Source organism: Petaurus breviceps, unplaced genomic scaffold (genome assembly GCF_028583685.1).
Source record: "Petaurus breviceps papuanus isolate PSGF00001 unplaced genomic scaffold, PetGlider_PUasm1.0 220, whole genome shotgun sequence".
NCBI classification, from domain to species: domain Eukaryota; kingdom Metazoa; phylum Chordata; class Mammalia; order Diprotodontia; family Petauridae; genus Petaurus; species Petaurus breviceps.
The window spans coordinates 5701145-5713202 of NW_027185876.1; the positions used below are offsets into that span (position 1 = coordinate 5701145).

The 12058-nt window shown below is 39.7% G+C and overlaps 1 protein-coding gene across 1 annotated transcript in view; it reads left to right on the forward strand.

Annotated features, from left to right (window-relative positions):
* The first annotated feature begins 525 nt into the window (after positions 1-525).
* LOC138166096 (vitellogenin-2-like) overlaps positions 526-12058 on the forward strand; it is a 65630-nt gene continuing 54097 nt past the window's right edge. Inside the window, 4 exon segments of the mRNA XM_069094522.1 lie at positions 526-560; positions 562-593; positions 1051-1071; positions 1161-1312. Coding sequence (XP_068950623.1) covers positions 526-560; positions 562-593; positions 1051-1071; positions 1161-1312 — 240 coding nt within the window.

Below are 12058 nucleotides of genomic sequence, written 5' to 3' on the forward strand. Positions count from 1 at the left end.
CATGAATGGGGATCCCCCCCCAAAAAATACAATGCAAGTATTTGTCTCGGCAAAAATCTTGTCAACATGGAACTCCTATGGAAGGACCTTTTGGTGTTTCCTCAACACCTATAGTTCCAGACAGGGTGACTTTAGAAAAAGGACAAAAAAGGGACAGTCTGCTTTAGGTCAAAGGACTTGGCAAGGCCAGACAGAACAAACCAGTGACACCTTCTGTTTAAAAAGAGAAGTCTCCCCCATGTGGCAGGGTGTTTGCCCAGAGTGAGTTAATAAAAAAAAAAAGACAGCCCAGCCAAAGAACCCAATGGGGACCACGTGGGATTTATTCTCCTGTCGTAAAAGCCACTGGCAGCCACAGGCTTGGCATTCATCACCATGATGAAGGGAATCACTTTGGCCCTGTTGTTCTGCCTTGTGGGTAAGTGCCTGTGTCTTGTCTCACACAATGTCAGAGTGCGAAGGGACCTTAGAAATCCCCAAGTCCTGCTTTCCCCAAATTAATTTGACTGAGGAAGACTTTTAAGCATGAAATATATTGACAGAATCCATAAATGCAGAAGTGTGGCCACTGGGGGCCGTAATGTGGGAAGCAGGTACATCAGCCAGGGCCAGAGTAATGACAGGGATGGAACACATAGCTGTTTCTGGAAGCAAATCATGGGGCTGGGGACAGGGCTTTTCTGTGGTGTCCCTCTTCTTCAGATTGTCTCTTACATATTTTAATTGGAGGTGGTAGTGCAAGTTTGCTAGGGCAGGGTGGGCATGGGAAGATGGAGGCTGGGAGATATTGGGATGGTTTGCTGTGGGTCAGGGTTGTGGAGGACCATGGGGGAAGTCAGTGATTCTTCTTTCAGGATAGGTCTTCTTCTTATGGTCCTTGATCTGGGGAGAGAATAGAGACCAAGGCTGGATAGTGGGGAGGAAATGGAAAGAAAAGAACCCCACTTTAGCTCCCCGTGGGTTGGAGGACCCTTCTGTTCAGTATAGTAAAATTGTTCTCCAGCTAAAGAATTTTACACATTGGCATTTGATTTATTTGTTTTTTAACAGGGAGTGAGAAGGACACTATGGGTAAGTCTGTTCTATTTCACATCTCATGGGTTTCAATAGGGAGCATCTGAGGAGTCCTAAGTCCCAAACTCATCTGTTTTCCCTTCCAGAACCAGGGTTCCACCCAAGCAAGACCTATGTGTATGACTATCAAGGTGTGATTCTGAGCGGGCTGCCAGAAAGAGGTTTGGCTAGGTCAGGCCTGAGGTTGACCAGCAAACTGGAAATCAGTGAAGCATCCCAGAAGATCTATTTTCTCAAGGTACTTCTGGGAAAAGATGTGTTCATGTGGGGACACGACCAAACATAGTTTTGAATAAAAGAGTCATTATACCACAGTGGAAATCCAAGGATCTGGATTCACATCCTTCTCCTGATGTGTATTACCCATGTGACTCTGTACCTTTCTGGGTCTCAGGTTTCTTACCTGTAAACAAGTTTGTTGGACAAGACGTTCTCTGAGCTACTTTCCGACTTTTAGTCCAATAGGAAATGAGATTTGAATATTTTTATAGAATTTAGTTAGCTCACTACTCCCTCAAATTTATTTATATGTAAATTTATATAAATTTATTATATATAAGTAAAATATATAACTACATATAAAAATATATTATATACAATTTATAAAATTTAAATTTATATAAATTTATTTATAAGTAAATAGTTTTCTAAATGTCCCCCATATGGATCCACCTATACTAAAAGTAGATTTTGGACCTTTAATCTTCATGTACAATGGCTTGTCTTTAGCTGACACGAAATATTTCACAATAATAGTTCACCTTTAATTTAAGGTGTGCAAAGCACTTTCCCCCAACAACCCTTTGAAGTAGGTAGTGAAAGGCAATTCCCTCCATTTTACAGATAAGGAAACTAAGGTAAAGTAACTTGCCTGAGGTCATACATCTATTAAGTGTCCCAGGCAAGATGTGAAGAGTCATGCTTCCAAGACCAGTAGTCTTTCTGGTACTCCAGGTTGCTTCTCAAGTCAAAAGGTATCCCTGGAATTGTTTGGCCATTCTTCTAGGGCCCCTTCTGAGCCCAATTGTAGCAGCTTGGCTTGGTTCTCTAGTCACAGATTTATGATTCTCTTTGGGATTCCCTTGTCTGCTGCATGGTCCTGACAATGTTGGCCTCTTCAAACACAGAAGAGATGGTGAGGCTTCAATGATGGTACAGATATCTAGAGATCTACTGTTTGTGATTTCTACTTTACTCTAAGACAAGGGCCCTTAATCTGGGGTCCGAAGAACCCCAAAAGTTCTGTGGGCAGATTTATGTGAGTCCGTTAACTTAGATGTGAAAGAAAGACATCTTCATTTTCACCAACCTTTGGTTTCCTTTGTATTTTATTTATGCATTTAAAAGCATTACTTTGAGAAGGGGTCCATAGGCTTCTACAGATAGACAAAGAAATCGTTAGCACAAAAAAGGTTAAGAAACTCTACGGTGAGATGGACCCAGGGAGTGGAATCCTAGAATCACATTGGGTATAAATGAGTTCCACAGACCAGGTGACGTTCTCATTAATACATGTAATAGTTACAAATGGGTAGTTATGATTCATCCTCTGCTCACTAGTAAAACTCATTATTTCTGGAGGTCCTTGGTCGATTTAGTGGTCCTAACGCCCTATGTCTGAATGGCAGGTTTCCTGCAGCCTCATCTTGAGGGCCAATGGATTAATGGAACTTGCTGGTCGGTCACTACACACGGCAATTGAATTGGCGGGGTTTTGTCCCTCCTTTAAAATTCCACTAACTGTTTTTATGTTTCTTTTTAAAATTTTTCTTTTTCTAAAACTTAAATAGAGAAAAAGAAAAGAAAAGGAAACATATTATAAATTTAAATACAAAACAAGAAATGAAAAAAAAAATCCTGTGCATAGCAGAATGTGAGGGGATTCAAAATATATAGCAATACATTTTCATTTCGAGAAAGCTTATGTAATAAATACTCCACATTGTGCTGAAAGATGTCCATCTTTTCTTTGCTTCCTTGTAAGTTGTCTTTTGTTCTCTGCTGTGCACTTCTTACTTTGTTCTTTTTCTTCCCTCCTAACTGTTTTTCACAACTGCTTTTGTAACATGAAAACAATGGGTTAGAGAATCTCTAAGGCTTTAGATCCTATAGTGCTATGAAACCATGAGAATAAAATTTGCTGTGGTATCTTTCAGTGACATATTGAAAAATGAGGCAAAAATTAAGGGCCACTTTTAAAAAATTAATGAAAGTTTGTTGTCTTTCCCCCCAGTGAATGTGACTTGTACTCAAAATAATTGGTTAGAAATAGGGACACAAAAGATGCAAGTCTTTTGTCCCATAGCTCCTAAATGACAGCATGTGCTGTCAGAAATTTAAATCTAGATATTAATTCAATTCAAAGTATACAGTTACATATGATTGAATGATCTGATTGAATGGCTTGACCCAAAGAGTAGCTATTCAGTGTTAGATGTCAACTTGGAAGGAGATCTCTGCTGTGTCCCATTGGAACATGCTTAACCCTATGCTATATGACATTTTAAATTAATGACATAAGTAAACAAAGGAGAAGTCATGCTTATAAAATTTTCAGCTTCATGTGAAACAGAAAGGGACATATAACATGCTTGATAACATACTTAAGTCCCCAAAAGATCTTGAGAGGGTATAACATTGGGCCAAACCTAATAAGATGATATTCTGTAGAGATAAATATAAAGTATTACAGTTTGCCCTCCCCCAAATTTCATAAGTATAAGATGGGAGAAGTATGACTACACAGATCTGGGAGTTTGAGTGGACCACAAGTTTAGCATAAGTCAACAGTATGATGTGGAAGCCAAAAGCTAAATCAATATTAGGCTGTACTGAGAAGCATTGTTTCAAAGAATTAGGAGGAAATAATATTGCTGTCCTTTATCTTGGTTAGACTGTATCTAGGGTGCTGCAATCAATTTGGGTATCATATTTTAGGGCTCTCTTTAAGCTGGAGAGTGTTCAGAGGAGGACGACTCGGATAGGGAAGACCTCAAGATCACGACATGTGAGAATCAGTTGAAGGATGTTTAGCGTAGAAAAGAGAACACCTAGTGAAGGACATATCGCCGTGTTCAAGTATCTGAAGGAGGACCATGTAGAAATGCGATTAGACTCATTCTGTTTGACCCTAGAGAGCATGTCTAGGAGTGAGGGGTGGAAGGTGAGAAGAAGAAAATTTAAGCTTGATCTTCAGGAAAATTTCCTAACATGTAGAACCATTCAGAAGTTGCCACGAGAGCTGGCTCATTTCCTTCTCATTGGAGTTCTTGAAGATAAGATCTGTTGAATACTTACTTGATGATGTAGAATGGATTCTTGTTTGGCTATGGGTTGGATTACAGGGCCTCTGAGGTTCCATCTGACTCTGAGATTTTGTGACTCCAGGAATTCAACAAATGTTTAAGTGCCTAATGTATGTTAGAGGCTGGGCATACCAAGATGGAAGCGGAATGACCTCTGCTCTCAAGGGGGTATCTACATTTACAGAGATAAATAAATTTAAAGTAATTTGAGGAGATAGAAAATGTTAATGGCAAAGGAGATTAGGGTGAAAGGGATTGGATCCAAAATACTGGAGACCTTGATTCCTCTTGTCATAAAAGGCACTGGCCAACATGGAATCAGGGTTCTTCATCATGAAGAAGGGAATCAACTTGGCCTTATTATTGGTAAATGATCTTTTGAGGATACCAATGGAGTAGTACTCCAGCTGTCCCTCTACCATCTGTTGGATTAGACAACTTCCAAAGTCCCTTTCAGGACTAAATTCTGTAAAGATTAGACCAGCAGTTATATGAAGGATGGATTGGAAAGAGAAGAGACTAGTAGCTGAAAAACTTTGTAGGAAGCCATTTTTATAGTCCACATGTGAAATAAGTAAGGCTTGTCCTAGGGTGGTGGCAGTGTGTGTCAAGTGGAGGGGATAAATGTACAAGATAATTGCAGAAAAACAAGAGAAACTCAAAATTTAGACTAGAACTTAGCTTACATTGATTCCATTTCCTCTTCCTTACCACAATGTGACTTTGGACAAATCACTGGATCTTCCTAAGTCATCTGGAAAATGAAGGCCTCGTATGAGATTGTCTCTGAGGTTTCTTCCAGTCCTAAGAAGCTATAAGATGTGAGTTGACCCCTAAGAAAGGAATAGTAATATCCTGTACATAAGGGTTCACCAAGAGGTGCTTGTTCCTTTCATGAGATCTTGAGACATATTTGGGATTTTCAGTCAATCAACAAACATTTATTAAGTTCCTACTCTGTTCCAAGCCCCCTACTTATCAGCTTATGTTGACTTAGAAAAAGGCAGAATGAATATTTTTTTTTCCTCTTCCATTTTGACACCACTAAAACCAATAGACATTCATTAAACACTTAGTATGAGCCGGATACTGAGTAGAAACTGGGATAACTGGCCTCTGTGGCTATTGAGCAAGACACAAGCCTGGTAGATACATCCTTATTACCATTATGGGAGCTGTCCTGTGCAAGGTCCAAATGGAAAAGGGGCTCCCTATGGATGATGAAATCCACCACACCGTCCTATTAGTGGGTGATTTTTGTACCAATTATGTCAAGTCCCATGATGTGACAGGTCCTCCTAGAGTGAGATTGATGATTCCTCAAAAGTGATCAGCCCAACAGGAAAAACTTAATGGATGCAAAAACGTCTATTGTTCAGACTGTGACAAGCGGTTGAAAGTTAATCCATCCTTTGAATTAGCTCATCAGCATGACAGGTGGATGGAGTCCTGGATTTAGAATCAGTTAGTAAGTGAGTCAATAAGCATTTATTAAGTGTTTACTGTGGGCCAGGAACTATGCTAAGCCCTACAAGACCTATAAAGGTTAGACTGGCAGCTACATGAAGGATGGATTGGAAAGAGAAGAGACTAGTAGTTAAAAAACCTAGTAGGCAGCAGGTTTTTTATAGTCCACATGTGGAATAAGTAAGGCTTGTCCTAGGATAGTGGTAGTGTGTATCAAGAGGAAGGGACAAATGTACGAGGTATTCCAGAAAAGGCTCAAATCTCATCTCAGATACTTACACTATGTAACCCTGGGCAAATCACTCTGTGACTCAGTTTCCTCATCTGTAAAATGCAGGTGTTGGACTCAATGAGCTAAAAGATCCCTTCTGGATTGAAAATCTATAATCATGTGGTCTAGAATAGACCACACAGATGGGCAATGAGTTTAACTCAAAACTGAATTAAGCAGTGAGAGCAAGCTGGGAATTCTAGCATCGTCAATGATCCACTGCTTTCTCGCACAATTAGCTGGTTATTTGTATACAGAAAACATCTGTGATCAGCATAGCTGGCCCCAGAGAGTTGTGAACATACTTTTTAAAAGCTCAAAGCTGTGGGTGACCCAAAGACATTGGATCGTTGATTGAGAGCAAGAAGAGACCATAAAGTATCGGGATTATGGGTTTAGAGCTTGAGGACACCCCAGAAATCAAGTCCACTGGGCAAGGAAACTGAGGCCCAGGAAGGTGAAGGAATTTGACCAAGGTGACCCAGATCATGTTAATGGATACCAGTAGGTTATTGCATATTTCTAATGATGATCTATGGGCCATAAGTGGCATAAAAAATATCTTTCAGGAAATATATGATCAAAATACTGGACTGGTGATATATTATTGATAGTGAAGAATTACAGTGAGATCATCTTGGTGTCCTACTGACACCTCCTACAGGTGAAAAATCCTAGAACAAAGTCTTCAGTTATGATGGAAGGAAAACACAGATGGGGTGAGATCCTCTCTAAAGGAGGCAACATATGTGCTGAGAAACTGTGTCCCAGTAGTTTTCTGCTTTCCTTCTCATTGAGGCTATATTGGTTTTGTTTGTGCAAACCCCTTTTAATTTCATGAGCCGAGTCTGAAAAGAAACCAGGGTTTTTAAAAAGGCGATGTGAAGAAAAGAATTCCAGGCACAGAAAAAGGCAGGGAGATGAGCTACGAAGCATTGTGTGTGAGGAATGACATGTATGCCAGTATGACTGACTTGCAGAGTGAATGATTGGGACTAATAAGAAAGAATACTGGGAAGGTAGGAAGGGACCAGGTGTTGGAAAGCTTTAAAAACCAAGCAAAGAGATTGTATTTTATCCTTGAAGCAATAGGAAGCCTCTAGTGTTCATTGAGTAGGGGAGGTGACATAAGCTTATGCTTTAGGAAAATTATTTTGTCAGCTTTGTAGAGGATGGATTGGAATAGAGAGAGACTAGAGAAGAAAGATCAATCAGGAGACTATTGCAATAATCCAGGCAAGAGTGGGTGAGAGCTTGCACTAAGATGGTGGTTGTGTGAGTGGAGAGGGGGGTTCGGTTTAGAGATATCATGAATGTAGAAGTGACAAGATTTGGTGTGTAAGGGGAGAGAGTGAGGATTTGAGAATGACATCAAAATGGAGGACTTGGTTGACTGGGAAGATGGCTATGTCCTCCAAAGTGATGGGCAAGTTTGGAACAGGGGCAATTTGGGTAAAAAGATAAGTTTTGTTTCACTTGTGTTGAGTTTGTAACTCCTATGAGCCATCTATTTAGAAATAAACAATTAGCTGTTTGAGACATGGGACTGGATCTTGGGAAATACCCATGGGGATGATAAGGTAATTATGTGAGACAGTATAGATAAAAAAGAGAGGGAAACCCAGGACAGAGCATTGGAGGACACACCACATAGCAAGAAAATACAGCAGAGGAGACTAAGGAGAGATCAGGACGAGAAATACAATCAATGAATAACTCAAAGAAGAACAAAAATCAATGCTGTTCTTTAGGAAGGTTAGTTAATATAGCAATGATACATAGGATGGATTTAGGGAGACAGACAGTGTCACAAAGAATGGTGGTAAGAAGGCGTGAGGTGAGAAAGGCAAATTCAAAATCAATAATACTGGACAGCAGATTGGATGAAGGGGCCATCACAGGTCACTGCAAAGTTTTCAACCTGAGCACCTGGGAGAATTAGTGGTACTGTTAGAAGGGGAAGGAGAAGAAAGGGAATAGGCATTTACGTATACATATATATATATAAATATAAAAATACATATAAATATATAAGTGTGTGTATATGTGTGTGTGTGTATAAAACTTTCTCACCACCTATGTAAATCCTTCCAATCTATGACTTGGTCCCACCACTACTTGACTGAAATTGTTCCTCTGAACTTTCCAATTTACCTTCTGCTTGCTAAAACTCTTTTTATTTCTTTTTTTTTTCTTCTTTTTGGTGGTGGTGGGAGGAGGAGAAGAGGCATCAATTCTCATTCTCCTTGAATGCAGTGTAACAGAAAGAGTATTGACTTTGGAATCAATCAATCAATCAATCAACATTTATTGAACCCCTGTTGTGCGTTAGGCACTTCACTAAGTACTTTACAAATAATATCTTATTTGATCCTCACAGTAACTTTGGGAGGCTATAATTACCCCCATTTTACAATTGAGGAAACTGAGGCAGACGGAGGCAAAGTGACTTGCCTAGGGTCACACATCTAGTAAGTGCCTGAGGCCAGAGTCGAACTCAGATTTTTCTGACTCCCCAGTCCAGTACTCTATTCTCTAGAATAGAATTGCCAAGCTGTGTTACCTTTCTTTCATTAAAAGAAATAGGAACATCAGGAAAAGAATCCGGTTTGAGACTAGAAATAAGGCTGGCATGAGATGTATTAAATGAGTTGTTCTTCCAATACATCCAAGAGGAAATGTCCAAAATACCATTGAAAATGCAGAATTGGTGTGCAGGAGAAAGAGCAGACTGATAGATATTGATTTGGGAGTCATTCTGTATCTAGAAGGTAATGGATTGGATTAAAGGGAGATAAGAGGAGAGTTATGGGGCAGGCTGACAGAGAAGAGCCAGCTATGGGGAAAGAGAGGAATTTTTCACTGCAGATTGAAGAAGACAGGCTAGTGTCACAGAAGGCAAGAGGAAAGTTCCCAGAGTGAAGGGATATCCACCTCTTCAAGCATCCTGGATTTAGAGCTGGGAGAGCCCTTAGAGGCTCATCTAATTCAGCTCTCTTAAAGATAAGAAAACTGAGTCCCAGAGAGGTTAAGGGCTCCCACATAGCAAGAGAGAGAGCTAGGACCAAATTCATGTCATGTTTTGTATCCCCAGCATGTAGCACAGTGACCAACCCATAGTAGGTATTTAATAAATTTAAATAACAAATGATTGATTGATTCCAAAGTCAATGCTTTTTCTGTTATGCTGCATTCAAGGAAGATGAGAATGGCTACTTCTTCCCTTCCTCCCACCACTAGCAAAAGAAAAAATTTAAAAAATAATTTTAGCAATCAGAAGGTAAATTGGAGTGGTTAGAGGAGCAGCTTCAGTCAAGTAGTGGTAGAACCAGGTCACAGACTGGAAGGATATATATATATATATATATATATATGTGTGTGTATGTATGTATGTATGTATGTATGTATGTATGTATGTATAGGTGGTGAAGACGTTAAAGCAGTGTAGATTATTTTCTTGAGACATTTATCAGGGAGAGGAAGCTCAGAGACAGGATAATATTGAAGAATACTTGATACAAGAAAAGAGAATTTAGGTGTGACAACTTTCTTCAGGTATTTTAAGGGTTGTTATATGGGACCGAGATTAGATTTGTTCTACCCAGACCACGTGAACAATTGATGGAAACCACAAAAAGAAGAATATTTAGGCTTCATGCAACAAAAAACATCTTTAACAATTAGAGCTATCCCAAGTTTGATTGAGCTGGTTTGGAAAGAGGCTCCCCCTTCTTTGAGATCAACAACTCTCAGGCATGCTATAGAGAAAACTCTTGGCCAGGTATGAATTGGATTCCTGAGGTCTCTTTCAATTTTGACATTCTGGAATTCTAGGATTGACCAAATAGAAAAGGGTTGAGGGGGTCATAATGAGGATGAAAAGCAGGTTCAGGGGTTTTGGATTAAAGGCAAGGAGATTGTGGTTAGTCCCTTTGAGCTAGAGATTTGGGACATAGAGCATTTTGAAGTGAAGATGAGTCCCCAAATGTGATTTCTTTGATGTGCAGCTGAAATGGAGGGGGCTTAGACATTATGGGAACTGAGAACCTGAAAGGATCTTCAGCATGAATATCTCAGTTCTCTAGGGAGATGTTGGGAGATGCACACGGTAAATACAAGTGAACCACTTATTCAGAAAGTCAATAGAGTGACATTAATGTAGATGAGAGCAGAGAAAATGTCAAGAAGGTGGTATCAGTGGGTGAACAAAGAATTGAACATTGACTTCAGATAACTTCTTGATTGATGGATCCCATTGTGGAGGATTAGGAGGGGCTAGGCATATATTGGTGTACGTATATTTGCAAATCATCTCTAGACGTCAATATCAGAGATAGATTCCTGGGATGGATGAATCATAGGTCTGACTCAGGATTGCATTGCAATGTTTTTACACGTTGCTTTTCCCCCTCAGAGCTTTGGGCTCAATTTGTCATGCTCTGTAAATTCCATCAGTGCTCTATAAAATCTTTTCCTGATGATTTACTGAACATCGAATCATAAAGCTGTAAAGTTACAAAATTTTAGGGCTTGCAGAGACCTCAGAGATCAGCTAGCCTAATCTCACACCATGTTGCTTCTGGAGAAACTGAATCTTAATTCATAAAAATCATGATAATAACCTTGTAATTAAATATTCAAAGCTCACTCATTCACAACACTTTTGGACAAATCTATTCCTCCTCCTCCAGAGGAATAGATAATTCGAGGCCATATTTCTAAACTACTCAGTTTTCTGCTTGTTTTATCCCCAGATCCCATCACTGTACCCAGCTCATTTCCCATTTCTTCTCATGATTTTGGTTTTTTCTCATTCCACATTTTCCTTTAACTCCTTCATTGTATTTGTTATTCAAATGTATTTTGTATTGAGCAATGTCTCATTGGATTTCTACTGCTTCTGTTGCTTATTACACAACTTCTTTGACAATTTAATCTGTTTTTTTTATTCCATAACTTTTTTTTCATTATTTTGGAGTTCTTTAGCAGCTAGGCACAGTGGATTAAGAGACACACTTGGAGTCCAGAAGACCTGAGCTAAAATTCAACCTCAGATGCTTATTGGCCATGTGCCTAGGCAAATTACTTCACTCTTGTCTGCCTCATCTGTAAAATGGAGAAAAAAGTAGCATCTACCTCCCAGGCTCGGTGTGAGGTTAAAATGAAATAATATTAATAAAATGCCTCACAAATTTTAAACTATATAAATGCTAACTATTATCATTATTATTTTTGGTGACTAAATTTCCATGTTTGCTGCTGTTTTTGAGAGTCATGTTGAGGAGGTTGTCCTTTGAAATGAAATGAAAGAGACCCAGGGCATAGAGCAGAGGTAGGTAACCTGTGGCCTCGAGAAACCATGTGGCCCTCTAGGTCCTCAAGTGTGGCCTTTATGAAGTTTGGATTCGGTCAAAGGGCTGCACTTGAGGACCTAGAGGGACACATGTGGCCTTGAGATCGCAAGTTCCCCACCCCTGCACAGAGTCTAGTGGGTCACAGAGTCTGGCTGGGTGACCCTTGGAACTGAAGTCCTCAGGGCCCAAAGTAACTCTCCATCAATCAACAAGCATTTATTAAGGACTTACTAAAACCCATTGCTCCAATCCCAGAGGATACAATGGCCAGAATGAAATAGTCCCTATTCTCAAGGAGTTTTCAGTCTAATAGTGGAGACTATACATTAGTCAGTCAGCCAACAAACGTTTCTTAAGTGCTTACTGTGTGCTAGGTACTGTGCTAAGACTGGAGATATAAAAAACAAAAGCGAAATATTCCCTGATCTCAAGGATTTTTCACTTTAATGGTAGAGACAACAGGTACACATCTCAGTGCACAGAAAATGAATACCAGGTATCATAGGGGTACATGAGCTGCCTGGGGCATGGGAAGACCAGGAGAGGCTTCCTGAAAACAGCAGAGCTTGAATTTAGTCAGGAATACG